Raw genomic sequence first — 24,842 nt, 5'->3', positions numbered from 1 at the left:
ATCTCTTGCTTATTCATGCTTCAGGATGCACGACTTCACTACATTGCAGATATTTAGTAGGTAGTCATGTGATACCGTACATGCATGGTATTGGCTGACAGAATCCGAGTATGCTATCGGAACGCAGCACACTTCCGTGTACAGTCTATAAGAGTGCGGGAAAAGGTGATACAGATATAAAGTGGTTTAATATCAGTATGGGGAGGGTTCATAAACATTTAAATTATCGTAAATAATCAAATAAATAGTTTGTCGCTTTATTGCGGAATTTCGTTTTTCACGGTTGCTCCTGCAACGCATTAACCACGAGTAATGAAGGATTACCGTACAGCTGATTTCTCTACCCAGGCATGGATGTAGCGTTACTTATTGTGATTTCTATCTGGATTAAAATTATTTTACTGAACCTAACTGGGACACGTTCACTGTCAGTGTGTATCCTTCTGCTTCTGATGATATCCACAAACTTCTTTTGGTTTTTGGACTTCTGCTCAGAAAAGGTGGTGGTCTTTGATTTGATATTGAGTAAGTCATCAGTGGATCAAACCATCACACATTTGATTAACATCTCTTCCTGCTTTTGTCACCCAAAACCAAACCTAACCTGACAAATCTCCCTTACCTATCCTGTTTTCTATAATGATCTAATTTAGTAACAGATGCAGAGAATATAAACATCTCATATAATTAATTTCCCACCTTTGGGCAGAACAGTCTGAATAGAAGCTGGGAAACAAAATACACACATACAAAAAGTCTGGGTATTTAGGAAACTGGTAACAGCACACTGAGCTGCTTAGTTTTAATCCATTCACTATTTGCTTAGCATTTTGCTGCATAAGACATTAAACGCGGCGTTGAAGCTCACAGGTCTAACATCAGTGTGTGCAGTATATTTTAATATTTATTACCTACAAGCTGGGAAGTTAATGGTGTTAGATGAGCATTCAAGGTCAACAATCGATGGGGGTTGATCCCTGGGCCAACTGTAAATTACATGGACGTACAGCCACTTGATTTTTCTATACATCGTCCCCACGGCACGGGGAAACCTTGACATTCATTTCACCAAAACGATCGGGTATCCTGCTCTGAAAACCATTAATATTTATACTGGACCTCAAACCTGTCGTCTTTGTGCTTTTTCCAGAATGGGTGATGTGCACATGCCTTTTTTTTTAGTCTCCATACAACAGTTTCTTCATGTGAAGCGTGCAGGAAAGGCTGTTTGAACATCTGTCTCTATGACAACAGCATCCAATTACATCAGATACGGGCAGGTCTGACATTGGGCACGCCAGTATGAATAAATATGTTTGTCCAGGATGAATTAATTTCTTTTCCTTATGCACTGCTTAAAAATGAAGGTTAATCCATTTTTGATGAAGTTGTTTTATTATTTTCTATTTATAAATCTTAAATATTACCTGAGAACTGTTGGTCGGTGGCCCTTAAGAAATGCATTAAATAACTTTCCACTCCCAACCATCTCCATCAGCTGTGGAAGTCTCTGATGACTCATTCTTCATCCAGACACTGGGGTTTGAGTGAACAGGTTTGTAGACTGGAACATCACTAGAGACTGTATCTGATCCTGGATCAGTTTGACACTGGAGCTCTCTTACGCTTGTTATGGTAGCAAACCAAGCTTTAGTTGGCTCACTGTACATCTGTATGAAAACAGAGGAACAGTGAGATGAACATGAAAAAGCATCGAAAAAATTGAGTTGAGATACATAATCCTTCATTTTTATAGTAAGGCAAGGCGAGCGGAAAAAACGAAATAAATAGCTGTTCTTGACTTGCTGCCTATAGATTGTAGTTTACTGTCACTTCTTCTGCGGCTGAGAAGTGCTAATAATCCCTGGTGTCACCAGCGCCCTCTATCTTGAGGCAGGAGAACTGCGTACCTCGCTTAGCTTTGTTTAACTGTTTAACACGTTTAATAAAATTAGATTTAAATAAATAAGATTAATGTCGGCTCTGTCTTAAAAGTCAAGTGGCAAATCTATTTGCACTCATCTGTGCAGCAGTGACCTGAAGCTGTGATGCGTTCAGGAGCATCATCTCCAAACAGCAGTAAGTAATTTTGCCACTTAGCAACAAAAGCCTCTTAAGTCCTTCCATCCATCTTGAAGTGAACAGTAATGGTGATGAAAAAGGAGGCGCATGTTTTGAGAGAGAACAACTTCCATTGTTGTACTGCGGACAGTAAAAGGAGGTCAAGAAATTAGAATAACTGAATAAATTTGTTGGAACCAATTAAAACCATTAGAATATGTTAATTAAGTGTGCGTAAGGTTCCTAGCTATCTTCAGGGAATTAGATTAAATAGGAATTTCTATTCATGTTTTAAATGAGGCTCATTCACCTTTAACACTGGACTGACGGGTTGTGCTAATTCTTTTCTCTCCTGCATAAATCACCACTGAAAACACACTCAGGTCCTCAGACATTATTCGGCTCCTTTTGCTTACACGCCTTTTGGGCTCGCTCAGTATTCCTCATCCTCCTTCAGAGGTTTAACATCAGCATTCTCCTGATTCGCTCCTGTATTAAATTATGCGGATTTTTCCATAGGCAACACTTACTGCGGGAAAGATGCAGCGTCAGGTGAAGTGTGCAGGTACAGCTGAGGCAGTTGCTCTCACACCAGTGTGGTCTGTTCAGGTCTGATCATTAATCAGTGCTGCTCGCTGCTGCTGAAGATGAGCAGATCTTCATCAAGTACAACATGTGTCTCACATGGATGCTGCAGCAAAACAGTAACATTTATTAAAGATGTTGCCTCCACAACAACAACTTTAAAACAAAGAGTTATATGAGATTCAGAATAAAGCAGCAACACAGAAAAAGTCAAAATATTACAGGAATATGTATGGGTATGATATTGTCAGAAAATGATCTCAATTGACATTATTTAACAAACTTTGTGAACGTATATTGGTATGTTTAATAATAATAATAGGGGGGCAGGGTGGCGCATTGGGTAGCTCTGTCGCTGCACAGAAAGGCAGTTCCAGGTTTGCGTCCCGCTCTGTGCGGGGTTTGCAGGCTCTCCCTGTGTCTGCGTGGGTTCTCTCCGGGTTCCTCCCACCTCCAAAAACATGTGCTTCAGGTTAATTAGCCGGTCCCAAATTGCCCAAATGAGTATGTGCATGCATGTTTGTCTGTGTCTGTGTGGTTCCGCGGCGTACTGGCTCCAGCTCCCCGTGACCCGCGACAGCGGATAAAGCGGTTGACAGAAAATGGATGTAATAATAATAATGTTATTATAATGATATTGTTACTATTCATTTTTAAAATTATTATAAGTATTGTTATATTGGATGGATGGATGGATGGATGGATGGATGGATGGATGGATGGATGGATGGATGGATGGATGGATGGATGGATGGATGGATGGATGGATGGATGGATAGTATTTGTATTATATCATCAGATCAGATTGTGGAACAAGCTGGATCCGGGCATGGATTTCTTTTCTTAATTTTCATACATCTTAAATTCTGAAATCATGGCATCATTGAAGATCAAAACCATCAGCACAGTTCCAAGGTGAAGAGGAAAATTACTGCCATTAATTCAGTATTTTGCCAGTTTTAAAATATGGACTCAATTTTCACCTTCTGTGGTGAATTTTTAATGCAGAATAATGGAGAGAAAAGTGAGATTACAATTTGACTTTCTGAATATAAATTTTCATGAAAAGTTCTATATTCCATATCTGACATTTGTCTGAAGAATTGTAGCAATCAAAAATTGGTCTTTTAGTTGGTTTTACACCAAATCCAGGAGAGATCAGATCAAATGTTGATTCTGTTGAAGAGATTAATGCAGTTTCCCATCTAATTAAACACTAATAGATAGATAGATAGATAACAATCCCAATATAATCTATACTATAGAGTACATAAAACACCTTCTTTCACTATAGTTGCACAGGCCTCACCTTAAAGATATGTGACTAAATTATTGTTATCCTGACATAAATCCCTGAAAAGCTTCTTAACACAACCACAGACACAAAAACCTCTAATGAAAAATGCTTCATTACCAGTTTTGGCACATAATGAGCTGCAGGCTGAAATAAGAATAAGTGTCTGACTGTCATCTCAATTATTAAGAGTAAACCTTGGGGATGGAGCTAATTGCTTGGATAAACTGCATTTTTTGGCCAAATATGAACTTTATCAGTTTCTGTGACAAGTCTCTAAAGAATCTTTAAGCATTAATAAGACAATAAAGAAGTTGTTTGTACTTAGAAAAGCTGTGGAAATCATTTCTATTGATGAAACCTCAAGGGAACAGGATTGTGTCCTATATTTATATTCACCTTATATACATGAAATGGCCATAAAATGGCTATAATGTGCCAAATATGATGACACAGAGAAGATAATTAGCATGGCAAGGGTTTTAATGTGACACCATTAGGATAAAGAACAGTTAGCCTCTACACCTTCTTGATTCGCTGAAGATGTTTCTGAAGGTGTGAAACACAGGAATGCGAGAACAGGAGAGGTTCTTTAGTTCTGGAAGAAAGAATAGGAAAATGATGGTAAATCAGTTCTTATACACAGATGATTATGATACTTTCTATAAATTGTGTCGTTAACTGTGACATCCATGGAATAATGACATCCGAATGAAGTGAATGAATGAGTCTCTGTCGCTAAACTTTGGTCATATGAGCGTTGGTTTTTGTTTTTAAGTGATTAGCCAAGTATAATGTGATCAGTCCTGTTTACAGACTGCATTATGCGCTCAAACAAGCTGCATCTGCAACATTAAAAGTGATTAAAACGCAAAAACATGAATTAACTTTGATGATTTAAATGGTGTCTGAGCTAACAAAAACAAATCTGCAGCAAATTCTGATTGATGGCAGTATCGTCAACCATTTCTCAGACCATCAGCACAGCTCCAGCTTAATCCCAAACCAGCCATAAACACAGGAACATGATCTGAGTGTCAAATAGCAGACAAGGTTAACATCTGACATAAACAGTCTCATGATGACATAGAAAACGAGAACCAAGAGGGAGGGACTGGTTTTTATCCCTCTCAACACCCATTATTATGTTTAAGATACTAAACGTGACTGTTCGTGCCCATCGATTTTCATCAGTTTCAACTGTTTATTAATTCTTACTAACTATTTAATTAGTTTATCACTAATTACACTGATTCCTTCAGTTGTTGTTATCATTTCTATCAAACTACTCAGTTCCTGCTAAACAAATATCCGGGTCATTATCCTGTCCCAGTACTCAGGCATTTTTGTGGGCAAGCTGTTGATATTTGTTGTCTGTCGTCAGGGAAACAAAGAAACGGCAGCATTTAGAGTCTTTACTGAGCTGAAATCAAAACTAGAGGGTGAAGTTATTTTGAAATCGAACTTATTGGCAAATGAGACTCTCATGGAATCCCTGAGCATCATGATGAGAGGACTCTTAATCATCACTGTCACGTGAGATTAGAACTTCAAGTAGCTGATTCTTTAATATTTTTATGCACAGACGGTTTTATTTTATGTAGATAGATAGATAGATAGATAGATAGATAGATAGATAGATAGATAGATAGATAGATAGATAGATAGATAGATAGATAGATAGATAGATAGATAGATAGATAGATAGATAGATAGATAGATAGATAGATAGATAGATAGATAGATAGATAGATAGATAGATAGATAGATAGATAGATAGATATTTATCATGGATTTCACTTTGTGTGACACTTTTGTTGCCTAAGAACAGTTTTATTGGGCTTTTAACTGGAACCAAGGGACTTTTTACTGGTCTTTCAATATGTGGAAGTCCGGTTTGAACAGAGACTTAAAGACGTCCCTCCCTCGGCACAACTCTGCCACACATGACCTCAAAGTTATTGTAAATCTCATCTTCCAGTATCACTTGAGTCTCTACTTGTGTTTATGTAACTACGTTACCCAGTGACTTGACATAAACATTAACTGGGAGGCCATCGTCCACTGTGAGAAACTTAATGGATCCCAAACTCTGTACTCACACATCTTATCCAGTTAGGATTGCTGGGTTAATTCCTTATAGTGTCAACAAGAAGTTGTTTGATTGCATGAATGCAGATAATAGGCTCTCTCCATTGTTCATTATGTCAGATAAATGAGGAAACAAGTTCCAAAACTTCAGTACAGAGATTTCACTTTCTGTCCTGTTTTGCCACAGCTGTCATTTTAGATCCCATCATCCCCTCTGGGTATACAGTAACCCATAATTCCTCTCAGCTGACCTTCCATTAAATTGTCTGCTTCCTGTATGGCCTGATAACTTTGAACCCATCTCAGGAACTGTCCGCAGACTCTTGATTTTGTGACCCTTATTTGAATAATTTTAACCTTTTCCCTTTTAACATCAGATAATCTGAATTTTAATTTCAGACCAGTTCTCCTTTTGTCCGGATGTTGGGTTCAAGGTTGCAGCTATTCTGAGACGTTAACATGAGTCTTCTTCTTCCCCTCCTGTCAGCTACTCCCAGTAGGGGTCACCACAGCGTGTCCTCCTTTTCCATGTCAGCCTATCTTCTTCATCCTTCTCTCTAACACCAACTGTCCTCATGTCTTCCTCACTACATCCACCCTCTCTTTGGTCTTCCTCTTGTCCTCTTTCCTGGTAGCTCCATCCTCATCATTCTTTCACCAACATCCTCGCCATCTTTCCTCTGGACGTGTCCAAACCATCCAAGTCTGCTCTCTCTTACTTTGTCTCCAGAACATCTCACCTTACTGTTCCTCTGATGAACTCCTTTCTGATCCGATCCAACCTGGTCACTCGTAGAGAGAACCTCACATCTTCATCCTCCACCTCCAGCTCGGCTGCCTCATTTTATTTATGCACAAATATTCTGTTTTAATTCGGTTAATCTTCATTCCTCTCCTCTTCAACGCATATTGCAATCTTCCTAAATATTCCTCCACCTGCTCTCTTCTTTCACTGCAGATCACAATGTCATCTGTGAACGTCATGGTCCATGGGGATTCCAGTCTAACTTTATCTGTCAGTCTACCCATCACTACTAACAATAGGAAGGGGCTCACACCTGATCTCTGATCAGTACCACATCTACCTTGAACTCCTCTGTCTCACCTGCAGCTCACTTCACCTGTTCTGCTGCCCTAGTACATGTCCTGTACTGTTCTAATGCACTTCTCTGCCACTCCAGACTTCCTCATACAATACCACAGTTCTTTTCTGGGTACCCTTTCATAGGCTTTCTCTAGATTTACAACTCTATCAAAATGTAGCTCCTTCTGACCTTCTCTGTGCTTCTCCGTCAACATCCTCAAGGCAAATAATGCGTCTGTGATACTCTTCGTAGGCATGAAACCATATTGTTGCTTGCAAATACTCACTTCTGTCCTGAGTCTAGCCTCTACTACTGTTTCCCACAACTTTACTGTCTGACTCATCAACTTTATCCTCAATAGTTCCCACAACACTGCACATCAGTCTTGTTCTTAAAATGGACATGAGCTCAACATGTTATTAATATCTTCACCAACCTCAAATCTCTCAGTCTCTGGAAGTCTCTGACTAACTTCTGATACCAGAAGTTAACATGAGGATACTTTGCTATCAATATTTTAAGAGGCTACTTCACACTTCAAAAGGATAAGTCTCTGTTAACAGAGACTTATCCTTATGGACCAATCAAAGAAGAGGAGCTAGCTGATTGAATGTCTAATCAACCAATCAATGTGTGCAACTGTATCATTGAGAGAACCCCCCTAGTCAATGGAGCAAGACCACCTGATCCCAAACCTGTAGCTGGCGTTATTAAAATGACAACATCATCAGCATTTTAAGAAGTTGATGAACATGTAGATTCACAATTTTTGAGGATGACTTAAAATGCAAACATAAAAGAGAGAGAGAAAGCTGTAACTTTTGGCTTTTCTCCACAGCTTTGAGGACAACGTTCAATGGAAGCTTAAGAAGCAGCTGATTGGAGTTCCTGTTGCTTAGGCGCCTTTCTGAGCTGCAACTTTATGTAAGTTAGCTTCCAATAGCATCACTCAAAGCATCGCTTCATGTCAACATCATAGGTGTGGAGAAAAACCTGAGGGAGCGAACTGAATGGAAAGAGAATACTTTGAGACCATTTTCCAACTCCGATCCACTCTAACAGTCTGTCACCCACACTAATGATAAGATTAGCCACTCTAACAATAACGTCACCCATACTAATGACAATGTCACCAACTCTGCCATCATGTCACTGTCATTAATGACACTGTTTACCCACTCTAACAATGATGTCACCCACACTGATTATAACATCACCCAGTCTAGTGATGATGTCACCCACACTAATGGGAATGTCACCCACTCTAAAGATGATGTCACCCACACTAATAATAACAACACCCACTCTAACTGTCAAATTCCAACAAAATACACCCGTTATAACATCTGAAGCCCACCACCCAAAGTCTGACTGAAAAACAGTTGATTGTGATTTATTGCAAGAGACAGATTAACTTAATATGTGATAATTAAATGTATACTACTTGCACAAAATATATGCAGAACTTATAGTTTCTGGGTAATAATTTAATCAACACAGTTATGCATAATTTTACATTAAATTATTCCCATTAATTCATAAGAGAACTTTTGCATTAAAGGCTTTTTTGTTAAATTTATTTGAAAGTTTTAAAACTAATTAGCATTTCAGCCCTGATTTTTATAGTTGTTTAAATGTAAACTTTTCTACATCACTTCAATAAATGTCTGGACAATATGAACCACGCCACTTAGTTTAGTCTAAATAGAAAACTTGTGTTGGTAGGCTACACTTATCTACTGAAATGTGCAGATAATAGAGGTTATGCTGACACTCATCAACTAGAGCACACTCATGGCTCTGTGAATAAATTAAAAAACTCCCAGCGTTCTGTCCCCTTTCATCCTGGGGTCTGCACATTTCATGCCATATAAGTATGTTTTAATATCGTCATCGCACTCAAACACACACTGTTTGAAATCCTCATGTCCTCATAGAATAGCATTGCCCACTGGCATTGTTAAAGCAATAAAGCAGACATAATTAAAATTGTGCTGCATTGTGCAGCTCTGGCTGTGACTCAGCTGCTGCTTTGAAACCACTTTTCACAAAGAACTTTTTTTTGGCTGCCTCCCTCAGTTCTCTGTCACCTCTCTCAGAACAGATCTCCCGGAAATAGGTAATCAAAACCTGATATTTATTTGGCATATTATTCACTAAAAGTTGAGGATTTAGATGTAACAAGGGATGTGAAAAGATACAAAGAGTTGATGCAGAACATGAACTTATTTTTTAATGGTCGTTTCATAAAATTTAATTAACAGCAATGTTAAAACAAATTCATATTCACCACTCTGTAAGATAAAGCTCCTCTTTTTCTCATAGTGAAATAAAACACCTTAAATTCTCCAAAACACATATGGTCTAATAGTTTTGGTTCCTAAATGGTTCACAAATATCTTACAGTACTTTAACAGAAACAATAGGCTATTTGCTTAATGCTGTAGACAAATTTGGAATAAATACCAGCAGTAAAATTTGGTAATGTATTAATCGTTTGGCCCTCTTTAATCAAATTTTAAAGAACAATTCACACTATGTAAAAGAAACATTTGGATTAAAACAGGAAACATTTCAGCCATGATAACAGTCAATGTTCAGTATATTTTTGATAAAAATGATTACTGTATAGAAGAAGTACACTATAGGTGAGTATTAGGTTTTGATGGCTTTTTAAAAAATCTCATTATAAATTACACTATTGGCTAGAAAGTTTGTAAATATCTCAAATTTACATACAGCCATGCAAATGAGTTTTGAGCCTTGTGTTTCCAACATTAACACATTTCTCAAGCCATCAGGAGGCTCAGAAGGAAAGTCAACAATCTTAAGATCTACTCAGAATGAAAAAAGGTTTATTTTCTCAAGGACTAAAGGAAGTGCATTGCCTAAATAGGCAATAAATATAAAGTACAAACTTAGGCCAACTTTGCTAAGACAGGTTCCTGGTGAGAAGATGGGCACATCAGGAGAACTCACTCAGGTAAATGAAAGAAGCAAATAAATAAGTAAATAAACAAAGTATACTACATACTGTACCTTTAATTAAAATAAGTCTTAAATTTAGCTTCATAATTTTAGTTTTTTAACTGAACCCCCCCCCCCCCCCCCAACCCCCTCATTCTTTACGTATTCTCGATTTTGTTTCGATTCTTTTCAATGAAAACCAGTTTTTTAAAAACAGGAACTGGAACCACACCGAAAGCACGTGTTAAAACGTCACTTCCGTCACAACCAAAACAAATGGTCGTGTCTCAACTTCTGTTGTTTTCCTCTCCGTCGTGTTTTCTGCCTTTTTTTTAAACGTTTCTCTCGTGGACTCTTCGTGTGGATGGTGAGACTTTAAAGATGTTAAACGGTGATAACCGGACTGCAGCCGCGTTCACACCGCTGTTACCGGATGCTGACGAGGTTAGCCGACAAGCTAACGTAGCAATTTTGTGAGCACGTCCCCTCTGTTGTCCTCAGGTCGTCCGGCTGAAGCCGTAGAGCACCGGTACCGGAGGTCAGCGCCATGTCTCAGCAGAGAGGAGTGAACAGCCTGCAGTTCAACCAGGACCAGAGTAAGATGACACCGACACGAAGCGACTAGCACCGGGGAACGGGGCGTAAACACGACCGATCTCTCTCTTTGTCTCAGGCTGTTTCTGCTGCGCGATGGAGACGGGGGTCAGGATTTACAACGTGGAGCCGCTAATGGAGAAGGGTCACCTGGGTGAGTGTTTATTTCTCCTGTGGATGTGGGGTGATTCAGTGTCTAATATCCTGCTCACTGATTTTATTAAATAACTAGATAACACCCACTAAGGCAGTTCGAGTTCTCCATGTGACCTAAAATAAACAGTGTCCTAAATGGAGGACACACATCACGTGACTTCCATACCAGGACAACGTGCCCTTAGTATCTGGATCACATTGGTGTCGTTGTTACTTGTTGGTTATTCTAGATCACTAATATTTTAGTGGTGGTGGTTTTCATCAGGTTGTAGATGAGGAATATTTGAACATAGATTTCACACCAAACTGAAAAGTTTCAGCTACAAACTGATCTCAGATCAACATTACTGTACTTATCTCACAGTAGTGGATTTGCTGTGATTCTATGAATTTAAACATTCTGATTCACCTGATCTAGATCTGACTGTGACATGTGGTGTTTTTTTGGTGAAATCATTGTAGAAGTTATCCATTAAATTAGAATATTAATTCTATTAGAAACAATACTTTACAAAACATTCGGGATTAAGATGATGATCCCGATCATCCCCCAATCCTCAGACCAGCGACACCAGAGTAGCATTGTGAAATTTGAAAACAGCAAGGGGTCACAGAGAAGGGAACTAATGTTGCTGCTGCTGTTAAAACCTCCAACACGTTGCATTTCCTGTTTCAGAATAAAAGCCTCCCTTAGGTAAGCTAGTACTCCTACTAGCTACAGCTGTCCAGCAAGAGTGTTAGCCAGTATGGAAACAAAGCATTAACTTTGATCTATGGTCTTATTCACACTGGCCTTCTCCCTTGTCTTTCAATCTTATCCGGTTCCTGAGTGTACAAAAGTTGAAATTTGATCTTGACATAGTTTTCTCAAGGTCAAGGTCATCATCTCATTTTCATCCCTATTGCCGCCCGAGTAATCTGCTTTTTGTTTCATCTTTCTATCCGGAATGGTTACAAAGATATTTGGTGGACAGACGAACGCACGAACACTGATGATGACATTACATCAATCAATCGAGTTTTATTTATATAGTGCTTAATCATGGCAACAGACATTTCAAAGTGCTTTAGCAGATAGAGAAACCAAACTGAACCCTCCAGAGCAAGCATAAGCGACAGTGGCGGGGAAAAACTCCCTCCATGAGGAAGAAACTCCGGGCAGGACCCAGACTCTTTTGGGCGGCCATCCGCCTTGACCGGTTGGGTGGAAAAGAAATAAAAGGAAGATAAGAACAGGGAAAGATAAAGAGAGACAGAGAGAGAGTGGCAGATAGGCCAGATAGAGACAGTGTCAATATGGTTAAGGTTGCTAAAGTCAAGGCACAATTACAGCTGCGTGGATGACTGTATGGCGACATGGAGGAAGAAAGGAAGCAGGACCCCAGCCGATGGATAAATGAGGGGTGGTACTGGTGGGCTTGGAGTAGATGTTCCACAGCACATGGATAGATGGGGGTGATACTGGTGGGCTTGGAGGTGCAGGTCCACAGAGGAAGGTCCACAGAGGATGGGAGGATGAGGGGTGGAACAGTATGATGATACGAAGGAAGAGAGGCAGCAGGACCCCAGCTGATGGTTTGATGAGGGGTGATACTGGTGGATGGGAGGTGCAGGTCCACAGCAGATGGTCCACAGCGGATGGGTGGATGAGGGGTGGATCAGTATGGTGGCGCAGAGGAAAAAAAAAAAATCACCGCTTTGAAGCTGGATGTAAAAATAAAGTGAATCTCCGGTGAGATAGGTCTGACGACACTACGTCGTGAAAACATTGGTTTGTAGATCTGTAGTCTGCCACCTGCTTGTGTGGAGCACTATGTCCTCTCAGCCAGTAGACTGGATGTTCCTGCCAAAGACAACATGAGGCATCGGAGTCTGTTTCCATCTGTTTGGTGCTTCATGCATGGCTTCATCACACTGGGCAGAAGTGGCTGAACTGCCAGCCCTGTAATTAACTGATCTCCTGACCGCAGCTGCATTTAAATGAACGTGTTGTAAAAGTCGTTCCCTCAGCTTCAGAGAACAACGTATGGAAACATTCACCTCAACTCCAGCAGTAATAACCTGATTAATCACTGTAATCACTGTCGACATGTTAAAAGGCTCTGCACTCTGTCATTTCACGCTGATAGATGTTTCACCAGCTGAGAGCACTGAGACACCTGATGACATAAAAAATCATGAATATGATAAATAATTGATTAATATTGATAATGCCTGTCAGCTTGAACAACAAAGAGAAAAGTTGAGATAACCTTAAACAACCGTCTAGAAGTTCGAGGTGAGCGCCTGCCTTTATAGATCCAGTTTGGTTTTAATGTGCGTCATCTTTGTTACTTGAAAAGCAGCTTAAGTCATTAAGAGGCAAGTAATTAGCTTGTTAATAGCTGAAGAACATTTAACAGCCTGTTTCCTTAAATTTTTCAGAACTTATTACACAGCAGGAGGTGAATTGTTTTATTGTCCACCTCCACCTGGATTATTAAGACTGATTCTGTGTCCTTTCCAGACCACGAGCAGGTGGGCAGCGTGGCCCTGTGTTCCATGCTGCATCGCTCCAACCTGCTGGCGGTCGTCGGAGGAGGAGTCAACCCCAAGTTCTCGGAAATATCGGGTGCGTTTAATGAAAGGATGGTTTCAGGTTTGTTTTAAGTTTTTTAATTTAACTGAATTAACAAGTGGGCTTGCTTAAGAACGCTTGGACATGTAGCTTCCAGGGGGCCGAGATCGAACCAGCAGGAGGTTTGATCTTGGCCCCCTGCAGAGAGCAGCTGATAGATGGATGACAGATCTAATTCTTAAGCCACCGTATATAGTAGACTTGAATCAACAATTAGAGAATAAAACGACTCTTCTTCTCTAATGCGTTCCAGATAATTGTCTTCTGTTCAGTTTCTAATCAGTGTAATTATATAAATATACCTCACAAAGAAGAACAGACAGTTATAGGAACTGTTCTCTTTAGACTCTGGTCTGAAAGCTGCAGCTCTCTCTAAAATTTACCGTGTTTTTTTTTTATTTTTAGATTTGTGAATCTCCCTTTGAGCTATCACTGTTTTTTATTTGGCTTCATACCAAAAATAGTTCGTAACCATATTTGTGTTTGTCTTCCGGACTAAATGATCTGGGATCTTGCCACGGAAAAATTAAATGCCTCCCGAGACAGTCAGTGGCGCTAAAGGCTAATTTAATTTTCCACTCATAGCAGAATAAATGCAACCAGAGGATGTTGTTAACGACAGACTGTCAACCTCTAAACTGGAAATAGTAAAGAAATTACCAACTGGCTTTACTGGCTATACATTAGCCAGTCCGGTGACAGCTGTGTTGTTGTTATCCGCGACTGTTGACCAATCAGAGGCTGTACTCCTGATGAGTAGCCTATTAAAGGGTGTTCTCTGTTTCAGTGCTGATCTGGGATGATGCTCAAGAGTCACGAGAGCCTAAAGACAAAGTAGCGGTGGAATTCACCTTCACCAAACCGGTTCTAGCCGTCCGCATGAGGCATGACAAGTGAGTCTACCACCTTCAGTTTGACCCTTCCCAGCTACCGTACAACCATTAAATACAATAAGTCTGTTTGTTTGTTCCTCCAGGATAATCATCGTTTTAAAGAACAGGATCTATGTGTACACTTTTCCAGACAACCCTGTCAAACTATTTGAGTTTGATACCAGAGATAACCCCAAAGGTAGAGAATCCTCTAGTTTTTGATATCTTTCCTCCATCGTGGCCCAACTTCTAAGCACCAGAATAAATCGGGCCGTATTTCCTCCAGGTTTGTGTGATTTATGTCCCAGTCTGGAGAAACAGCTGCTGGTGTTTCCAGGACATAAATGCGGTAGCCTGCAGCTGGTTGTGAGTCACAAACACACTCAGACACACAACTCACACTTAATGTCCTTCAAACTGAAGGTTGGGTTGCTTTTTGTTTCCAGGACCTGTCCAACACCAAACCTGGAACCTCATCTGCTCCGTTCACCATCAACGCCCACCAGAGCGAGATCGCCTGCGTGGCGCTGAACCAGCCCGGCAGCGTGGCGGCGTCGGCCTCCCGTAAGGGAACGCTGATCCGCCTGTTTGACACCACCACCAGAGACAAGCTGGTGGAGCTGCGGCGAGGAACCGACCCTGCCACCCTTTACTGGTACTCCACTGGCGCCGACACTTCCTCACTTCACAAAAACAATATGAACCGTCAGGCTCATCCTGAAGAGGACAGTCCTGCTTTTGTTCTTGTTCCATTTGAGGAATGGTTGGGATTTGGGAACTAATTTCTCCGATAATCCAAATACCACACTTTGATTGTCTGTGATCCACATCAATTCATGATCAAATGTTTATCTTCTAAGAAATGTTTGACTCGGGTCACAAGATTTTCATCATAGCGTCTTTATTGTACCCGAGTGGCTGCCACATCTGAGCGTTTGTCCTTAATAAATGTTCCGTTATCGAATCACACACATAAACATCAGCTGTTTGATAAACATTACTTGAGTTTGGTTGATCAGTCCTTCCTGTTTGCTTTTTTCTCCTCCGCAGCATCAACTTCAGCCACGACTCCTCCTTCCTGTGCGCCTCCAGCGACAAAGGCACCGTCCACATCTTTGCTCTGAAGGACACCAAACTCAACCGCCGCTCAGCGTAAGTCCCGCCTCTCACTTCCTGTCCCGTTAAACTCTTCTTTAAAGTCTAACCGGCTCCTCTTCCCAGCCTGGCTCGTGTTGGGAAGGTGGGTCCTGTGATTGGTCAGTACGTGGACAGCCAGTGGTCGCTGGCCAGCTTCACCGTGCCGGCTGAGTGCGCCTGCATCTGCGCTTTCGGGAAGAACACATCCAAGAACGTCAACTCCGTTATTGGTGAGGAAAACCAGGGGTCATGCTTTTTGTTGATGGTTTGTTTGTAACAAACATTAGACTTAAATAAAATTAGCCTCATCATGTCTTTCTCAGCTGAAACACTATTAGATGTTTGTCTTTAATGTTTCCTCATTACTTCCACCGCCCTCCAGCGTCTCAGATGACTGCTCCCTCAATACCCGACCAATCACAGCTCTGTATGCCAGCAAAGAGTTGTTTGTGTCATATTCACAGAAAAATCACCAAAACATGAACATTTCAGTCATTTTATCCTCTCCCTGTGCAGATGGAGAGTTTTTTAGTTTATAAAACATTTTTCACTGCAATCGTCTAAACAGCAGAAGAAGAGATGAGTTTTAAAATCATCAAATGACGTGGGGCTGCATGACATTTTAATGATGTGATAGTTTCTCTTATATTATGAATTTAGGACGTGACACAAGCACATTTTCATCTGAAAGGAATGAGTCGTTCTAGAATTTGGTGTTGTATGTTTCCGCTGTCTTAAATGGTTTGATCAAAAAATTACAATAATAGAGCTACTGTTTATATCAGAGTAAATGTTCTTCAGATCAGTAATGATGAGAAATTCACCTGGTGTTCGTTGTGACTTCATCAACATGATGTTTTCCCTCCCTTCCTGCAGCCATATGTGTGGACGGGACCTTCCACAAGTACGTGTTCACCCCCGATGGGAACTGCAACCGAGAGGCCTTCGATGTGTATCTGGACATTTGCGATGATGATGACTTCTGAAGCCAGCTGACAGACATTAGAGGAAAGGAGGAGGAAACGTGAAGTCAGTAACGAGAGATGAAAATGACTGGAGATAATGATGATCGTTCTGCTCTGGAGACAAGTGGGAGAATGTTCTGAGACAGAGAATCAGAGATGTGAGGAGGAACAGACACTTTAATTCTTTGTATTTTTTATCTGTAGTGTGTGATAGTGTGAAGAGTAGTGAATTTCAGTGTGAAACCTTTACATCATGGGTCTGGCTGTGGTGTAACAAACACAAAATAACAAATACACTCAAACAATTGAAGTGATTGATAAGAGGAAACCAATCAAACATATTAAAATGTTTTTGCTTCTAATCAGTATTCATCTCTGCCCTTTGACTTTGTAAACGGTCAAAGTACCGTAGTACCCTGAGATAAGAGTTTAATTTGATGCGTGACTGAACTTCTAAGTCAAACTTCTCTTAAGTAAAACAAATTTCCCCATTTAAAACAACTAAAACTGTTTTAATCTGTTCCAGCCTTGTAAAAAAAAGCCCCTCTAAACTCTCTAAATTATTGGAAAAAAACACATTTTTACTGAGTCGTACACATGCATATTTTTCCTGTGCATAATCAATAATATGCAAGTTACTTAGACAATGATAATGTCTGAAAAGAAACCCAAAAGTCACAAGAACACAAGAGCTACAGCTTTATTCCACGAACCAGAATGGGATGCAGCTTCAGCTGATGTTGTATCCATCCGCTAACTAGTGTTGGTGTCCCGAAGCACGACTAAGATCTTGATTTTTGCTCATATGTTGAACAAAAATATGGATATAATGGTGGCTCGTATCTCAGAAAACTCCTCGTATCTCAAGGTACTTCTGTAGGTTTGTCTTTTGCATAAACGATGAACCTGGAACCAGAAGCAGAACCGATTTGTGGCCAAATGTGGAGTGAGCTTTGTATTTTTATTCTACAGTGGGAGGAAAAGTATGTGAACCCCTCTGGAATTTCTTAAATTTCTGCTTAAATTGGTCATCAAATGTGGTCTGATCTTTATCTAAATCACAGGAATAAACAAATAGTCTGCTTAAATAAATACCACACAATTAATGATGTGTTTTCATGTTTTTATTGAGCAGAATATGTAAACATTCACTGGTTGACTCTTCTTTGCCAGCAATAACCTCAACTACACAACTCATGTAGTTACATATCAGACGTGCAGAACCATCAGGATGAATTTCTGATCATTCCTCTTTACTAAAGTCTTGCCAGTCAGCAGGATTTATGGGATGTCTAGTGGCAATAACTCTGGAGGTCTCAGTTCTGTTTGACTGAGTCACTCCAGAACACGCATGTTCTTCATTCTGTAAATTAGTTGCTTCTGTGTTTTGGATCACTGTCCTTTTGCATCTCTCACCCTCCTTTGAGCTTCAGCTGGACAGATGGTCTCAAGTTCTTCTGCAAAACATCTTGATAAACATGTGAATTCATTTCTCCATTGATGATGGCATGACACTCGCTTCACCACGTTTAACAGTTGTGTTTTGATGTTGGTGTTCCGTGTCGTTTTCCCTCCACACATGGCATTGAGTGTTCCTCCCAAACAAGTCTACTTTGGTTTCACCCATCCACAGAATAATCCGCCAGCTGTGGAACACCAAAGTGCTCTTTAGAAAACTTCAATTGTGGTTTTAAACAGCAGTGGCCTCCTCTGTGGTATTCTCCCATGGACCCGATTCTTGTGTGCTGTTTTAGGGATTGTAGAGATGTTGGCATGTGGCAGTGATTTCTGTCTTCAACTGACACTCCAGGGCTGTGCTCTTGCACTTGGAAGAGAAGATGTTGAACCGTCTCCATTTAAGGACAGTTTATCTACCAGTGGACTGATGAACATCAAGACTTTCAGAAATACTTCTATAACCTTTTACAGGTTTATAAAAGTCAATAATTGTTTATTGTGGAGCTCTCCTGAGCTAGGTGTGGTTCATGTCACGCAATGCTCCTTGACACTTTTAAGATGGTGTGTGTGGCAGCTTTAAACCTCACCTCCAGTCTCCTTTCATTGATGCTTGTCTCTGATTGACTCGTGGAGAATCCTTGAAGCATGTTCTGTTTGTGTATTCTTGTAACTTAAAGCAGATACCATATTTTATTACCAATTTATGCAGAAATTTAAGAAATTCCAAAGGGTTCACATACTTTTTTTCTCCCATTATATCTTATGTTGGAGCTTTTTTCTGTTTGGTTTTAAATACAGAAGTTTAGTCAAGCAGATTTCTGGAGTTGATATGATTATGAAATTGTTTTTTATACATTTAATTTACAGTTCGAATGTAATGAATTTGATGAACACCAATCAACCTTGACATTATGACCGCTGAGAAGTGAACTGATTATGTGCAGCTAATGCATTCAGCCTGTAACAGTTGCTCTGCTTTTTTAAAAAAACATTTTTTTCAGAACTTGATTACTGCTTATTTCTTGCTTATTTTTTTAACTTATGTTCATTAAATAACAGTTTTTCAGCTTTTTAGCAGTTTTGCTCATGCTAGAGCTTTCACATTACACCAACTCTGTTGGTGTAATGACTGGATTGAAGCTGGCAGGCATTATTTCAAAGTTTCTCTTACACCGAGGTTGTATGAGAAAAAGAAATCAGTGGAAGAGAGAAACAATAACTAAATGAATTGCAGAACAATGTGCATTTCAATAAACCAGCAAAGTCTGACTTGCCTAGCTACTCATGATTTTTTGTTGTATCAGAATCAGTGTGTGATTAAGTGTCATTTTTTCATGACACCTTCAAACCTTCCATCACAGCTAATCACAAAAAAATAAAAATGAAGATAAGATCAAACTTTTCACACTTTTTTCACTTATATGGCAGGAATGTCATTCCTTGTATGATTAGGATTCATTTAATCAATGAAGTGGTTTCATTAGTCTGTTCTAGTTGATGTCAAACATAATTTGACATATTTTGATTTTATACTGCAGCGGTTCCAGAGTCACACAAGCAAATCCACAGATTATTTATAGGTAGGAGGCAGATGGTTGGAGTTTCACTGGAGGCTGGAAATATGTTTTGGTTGGGGTGATCCACATGCATCCAGCTAATCTTCTGACAGTGCGGCTTTAAATCTTGGTAAGTGGATTATGTGCAGCAGTATTTAGGATTCTCTGCGGTACGACGCCGAGTCAGAAATCATCCCTGTTGTTTGCTTTCTCAGCACTCCATAAATGATTGTTCCACCATCCTCTGCTACTGACATTGTGCTAATCTTGGACGTATTCACATACTGTAGTAAATATGTGTATTCACATTGTTATGAAAGGTTACATTAATACATCAGAACTACTTCGATTTACTACTAGAAATATTTTATTTACTTATTGTTTAAAACAGTTGATCTGGACAAGAGAAAATATTTCAGCTTCTGGCACCAAAACATATTGGTTCTGGTTTTAAGTGTTGTGGAAATTACAGAACCCCAAAATTCACACGAACGTAACTTTAACAAACATCATTGAAGGAGCCAGATACTGAAACACATATTTATAGTTCAGAGTCTCAGAGATGGCAACATGGTGACACACTGAAATACTCCAGATGATACTTAAGCACAGAACTGAAGTGACTGCAAAGATATAAGATCCTGCATTTTATTTCCCTGACCCTTGGATCACTGCAGCTTAATGCTGCAGGTTGTTATTTCCCAGCAGATGCAGCTTCCCCTCACTAAACCGCTCTGAACCTCTCAAACCGACAACAGATCCCACGGCAGCGTTTGAAAGTGGACCCCCTGCCCCTGCCCTCGCATTTATTTTGATATATCCAGGCTTGTGTTAATTCACAACACGGGTTTACATTATGCTTTTACGGGTACTTGACATTGTGGAAGTGGGATGATGTTTAAATGTCAGTGAGGATGAGTCATTTTGTTGAAAACAATCCTAAACTAGGACACTTGATGGAACGTATACCTCCACCAAATCTAGACAATCCTACACATGTCAGTCAATGTGTTAAACCAAACCAATTTTTATGTTTAGTTTCAGGTGATGGTAGCATTTAGCTTCCTCTAGGAAAGGATCCAGACCTGGTTTTGTTCTGGCAAGTCTGGAGAAACACAATTATCAGCATGACGCTCTTCTTTCGCTCCCAGGAATGTCACCAGAGAACCTTGTAGACTGATGTCCTGCAGAGGGTCGAGATGAAGAACACAGACATGAGATGTCAGGACAGTTCACACAACCCCATCTCTATGCGAACTATTGGTTTCCTTTTAGATTTTAAGCCTTTCAACAGCTTCATAACATGCAGAACATGTTCATAGCCTCTTAATGTCATGACTCACTGTTTATATTCCATAAGAGGACATTTTAAAGAGGGCGGCTCCATCTGTGGTGGAAATGAGACACATGTAAAAGCACTCCATGCATTAGAACATCTCCATGACACCTGACACATGTCTCATCAGGTTATTGTGACTCATTTTTTCATGTAATAGCTGGTGGAGCTCACTTCTGGTTTGGTGATGTGTGTGTCTAATGACTTCCATTGTGGACCAATCTCATCCAATGTGGTCCAATTTTACAATGTCAGAACAGAATTATTGAGAATTAAAAGCAGAAACATTTGTTACCTTTCAGTGGAATGCAGTGCTCTTATTGTGAAAAATAATTTCTGTTAGGAAACTTTTGCACAATTAGAAAATCTGCCACTGTGGAGCTCGATGTTCTTTTTACTATCAAGTGATCCAACAACTTTACAGCTAACATCCATGTCATGTTAGCCATAAAGTTGATTAACTCACACAAATAGTGATGCAAACAGTAAAATGTTCTCGTTTTGACAGAATTAGTTGACATTGGTGAGAAAACAAAGATAATCATTTTATTCCTCCTGTCCTGCAAGAAATAAAAATATAACAACCCAAAACCCACACGGATACATAGCGCCTTATGAGCACCTCAGGGGTTTCAGTGCTTTGCTCAAGGGCACCTTTGCAGTCTTGAACCGACTACCCCCCAGTCCCCAAGCATAGACCTACTGACTGAGCTTCATTTGCATCATCGCTGACTTCATAGATGTTGGAACCAAAGGTGAAATCGAGTATTTTTACTTCACAGCTGCTGAGGAAATTAACCACTTGTTTGTAAAAATGTTGTGTTTAGTGTAGCTGACACTGAACTACTACACAATACAATGTACACACTGTAATACACACTCTACCCAGAATGAATCAGACCTGTAGGGTCAGTGATGGATGTGATTTCTCTGAGTATAGACAAGCCCCAACATGTCCACATAGAATAGGGTATTTCTACATTACAGATCAAATCACGATGAGCCCCATTCACAAACAACCTTCCCTGGCCAGAGCCGTCGGACAGCGCCGTCTCGCAGGAACCCAAACTTCCTGCTCCCACATGATCTTTACCCATTCAATACCAGCCAACGAGGGTATTTTTTTCATTCAGTTAACTGAACATAAGACTTGTGGAGATACATAAAGTTCAAACAGTTTTAACATCTAATAAGCTGAGGTGTTCTACACTGTAATAGTGCTGCAGTATTACAGCCATCAGAGTTTACCGTCACAATGTTTACGGTTAAATGTAATTACATTAATCAATCACCGTGGTCGTTGCTGATTAAATTACGATACAATGGCGCACTGCTGCCCTCTACCGGTTGTTATTGTCAGTTGCGTGCCTAAATATATTAATAATAATAATGGATTACATTTATATAAAGAAAGTCCACTTTAATAATCCCCTCCGGGAACATTGTCTTTACACTCCACACACTTTATACAGTTACATGCATATACTGTATATGTTACATCATAGTTGTGTACAGGCACCTGAAACATAACACACTAGGGGCCCGTAGGCATTAGTACAGAGCAAACAGTATATAGGGGGAGGCGGAGTGATGGGTCGTGACTTTGTGGTACGTCCCAATTGAGCAGCTTGTAAGGGGACAGCCTCCTGCTAAAGGGCGCCTCGGCAGTGGCTGAGAGGTGAGCCGACATCTCCCACAGTCAGCTCATACACTCTGATGATGTCTGGTCATAGGATGTCCGCTCTACCGCCGAGCCATGCTCCCCCAATTTAATATTATTTGTGTGTTCCATAAATGTGTGTACAACATTTTTCATTATAGCATGTGATTGTAGCCCCCGCGACTTTATGAACAGCTCTACATACTGTGTTCTTCCCGAGGTTTTCGGCATCGCCAACAGAATACATAAAAGTACCAATGAATGAATGAATCAATCCATGGTTTACTTAAACAAATATTTGATTAATGGCATTTTATTGGTGGCTTGCTTGTAACCCATCCAACGAGGGATTTAAGGACATAATAATTACGAACATCGCTAAATATATTAACTGTGGCAATAAAACCTGTGCAATGCACACTGTCTGCAGGACTGTCAGCGCGTGGTTGAAGTGCGTTACATTACTGATGTAAGGCTCCAGCAGCTGACAGATGTAATGTAACCCCTCTCCCCAAAACCTCTACCTTTCGTACAGTGATTGTTCAGGAAATTCGAACGGATTACAGTGATCTCTAAATATTCTCTCTGCCTGAGCGCTCTTCGCACCTTTATGGTACCAAAAAGACAGGGTTAAGCATGAAGTTAACTCGCTAAACCGTAATCCAGCTTTCTGGCACAGGCCTCTGATGTTGTGACATTCAATCAGCTGCCTTTTATTTTTAAAAAAGAAAGGAAAATAATCCACCATCAAACCACAATCCCATGGGTTCAACTTAAACAATGAGATTTTACATCTTGAAATTGTTCCAGCGGATTTCCTTTCAGATGTCACATGATGAGTCCAACAGCATCAAACCCATCCTGATCTCATGTCAGTTTGTTTTGGACACAGGGGGGGGCCAAACATCTCCATGGTCTCCAGAACGAGTGACAGATGATCCAAGAACGAGTTCACGGACACTCGCAGGATCCGAGCTTCATCTGCGCTCCACCTCCTGAAACAGAGACGTAGTTTAGCAGAAGACGTGAGCGATGACTTACATCACAGCTGGTGGAAACGACACTCACACGGATAGCGTGTCGCCGCACACGCTCATCTGCTTACTGATGCCACCTTTCCTCGGCTCACGGTCCGGAGATAAAGAGCGCAGAGCGATGGTGGCCTCATTGGCTGATGGGAAGGGAACATTCAGAGAACTGCAGGAGGGTCAAGGAAGAACAGACACATCTACAAAACAGCAGACCACTTCTACCCGACAACAAGTGATAAGTAAATACTACTGAAGCATGAATTTAAGGTGCGTGCATTTACTGCAGTGTTACCATTTTCTGCTACTTCTCGATGATTCAAGTGGGAATATTGTACATTTTTATCTAATTTATTTGATAACTTTGAAAGTTCGCAATAACAGCATATAATTAAAGTGCATTGATGAGGGAAATAGTAGGAATTAAGGGCAAAGATATTAATTGATGAAGCAAGAATTACAGGTTAGAGGATATAAATATGAGATACGTAGATCAATAGATATCACTGGTTGATTGGTAGATCAATCTTATTTTATTAAAACAACTAAAATAATTCAACTACACACACCAGCTAAGTCTTAGTAATTAACCCAGATTGCCATACTTTTTCACCTGATAACTGAGCTTCGATTATCTTGAAGCTAAACTGAAACGAATCAAATTGAAAATATTAGACAGCTCACGCCTCGGTTTAACGGAGAATTCGGTCTGGATCCAGAACCAGCCCCACACGGGGAAGCTAAACGGGTTAGCATTTGGCAAACAGTCGAAACTTAACGCGAGGTTTAAAGGCGTTAGTTAAATAAATCTGTAAAACACAACCGTGACTCAGAGATAAACGTTCTGGGCTCGTATTTAAGGATACAACTCAAGTTTCTCTGTTTCTTGCTTCGCTTTCTCCTCTAACGCCGCCATTGTTAGGTTCAAGTTGAAGAAGACTTCCGACAAGGACTTCCGGTCGGTGCTCGGCTGTGATAGGTAGTGATGTCACGCTGCTGCCGCCTAGCGGCAAAAAATGCGGTACTGCAACAGTTCCCCTCCGAGACAGATGCGACGGAAGAACATAATTACAGTACATGAATACTGGATAGACAACATAAAATATGATGATATTAGTGTTATACTGACACCCTGAATAGGTTTTAGACACAAACTTAAGTATTGAGCACATCGGCTTTAATTATGACATGTAATTTATTACTTTATTTGGACTAAAATATAAATAAAGTTTGGTTACCTTCTTAAAGTAAATGCTTCATTCAGAATGTATTATATTTATTATTATGTGATCTATCTATCTATCTATCTATCTATCTATCTATCTATCTATCTATCTATCTATCTATCTATCTATCTATCTATCTATCTATCTATCTATC

At 40.1% G+C, this 24,842-nt stretch overlaps 2 protein-coding genes across 3 annotated transcripts; one reads left to right on the top strand and one right to left on the bottom strand.

Moving 5' to 3' along the window:
- The first annotated feature begins 10,331 nt into the window (after nt 1-10,331).
- On the top strand, nt 10,332-19,265 carry wdr45 (WD repeat domain 45). Of its 2 annotated transcripts, none has more exons than XM_068334313.1 (11): nt 10,332-10,450; nt 10,585-10,679; nt 10,757-10,831; nt 13,340-13,444; nt 14,238-14,343; nt 14,427-14,521; nt 14,609-14,688; nt 14,769-14,977; nt 15,373-15,474; nt 15,544-15,689; nt 16,336-19,265. In XM_068334313.1, exons 2-11 carry the CDS (start codon nt 10,631-10,633, stop codon nt 16,443-16,445), a joined length of 1,077 nt encoding a protein of 358 aa, XP_068190414.1. In that variant the 5' UTR covers nt 10,332-10,450; nt 10,585-10,630; the 3' UTR covers nt 16,446-19,265. The 2 variants fall into 2 exon arrangements, with proteins under 2 accessions (XP_068190414.1, XP_068190413.1); XM_068334312.1 differs by having other exon boundaries at nt 13,340-13,471.
- A 2,901-nt stretch (nt 19,266-22,166) lies between these two features.
- On the bottom strand, nt 22,167-24,419 carry LOC137608452 (L antigen family member 3-like). The gene is made up of 3 exons (XM_068334840.1): nt 24,329-24,419; nt 23,503-23,631; nt 22,167-23,429 (listed from the first exon to the last, which is right to left on the bottom strand). Exons 1-3 carry the CDS (start codon nt 24,376-24,378, stop codon nt 23,285-23,287), a joined length of 324 nt encoding a protein of 107 aa, XP_068190941.1. The 5' UTR covers nt 24,379-24,419; the 3' UTR covers nt 22,167-23,284.
- Nucleotides 24,420-24,842: the final 423 nt, after the last annotated feature.

This window comes from Antennarius striatus, chromosome 15, assembly GCF_040054535.1.
Source record: "Antennarius striatus isolate MH-2024 chromosome 15, ASM4005453v1, whole genome shotgun sequence".
Taxonomy (NCBI): Eukaryota; Metazoa; Chordata; class Actinopteri; order Lophiiformes; family Antennariidae; genus Antennarius; species Antennarius striatus.
This window is presented reverse-complemented; position numbering and strand designations above follow the sequence as displayed.

What these genes read in the sequence shown, in the direction of transcription:
- wdr45 (XM_068334312.1), top strand. Translation starts at nt 10,631, where the DNA reads ATGTCTCAGCAGAGAGGAGTGAACAGCCTGCAGTTCAACCAGGACCAG. An exon ending in AATGGAGAAGGGTCACCTGG is followed by an intron (nt 10,832 to 13,339) that starts GTGAGTGTTTAT and finishes TGTCCTTTCCAG; the next exon opens with ACCACGAGCAGGTGGGCAGC. An exon ending in GACCCTGCCACCCTTTACTG is followed by an intron (nt 14,978 to 15,372) that starts GTACTCCACTGG and finishes TCTCCTCCGCAG; the next exon opens with CATCAACTTCAGCCACGACT.
- LOC137608452 (XM_068334840.1), bottom strand. Translation starts at nt 24,378, where the DNA reads ATGGCGGCGTTAGAGGAGAAAGCGAAGCAAGAAACAGAGAAACTTGAG. An exon ending in GAAACAGAGAAACTTGAGTT is followed by an intron (nt 23,632 to 24,328) that starts GTATCCTTAAAT and finishes ACCCTCCTGCAG; the next exon opens with TTCTCTGAATGTTCCCTTCC. An exon ending in TGCGGCGACACGCTATCCGT is followed by an intron (nt 23,430 to 23,502) that starts GTGAGTGTCGTT and finishes TCTCTGTTTCAG; the next exon opens with GAGGTGGAGCGCAGATGAAG.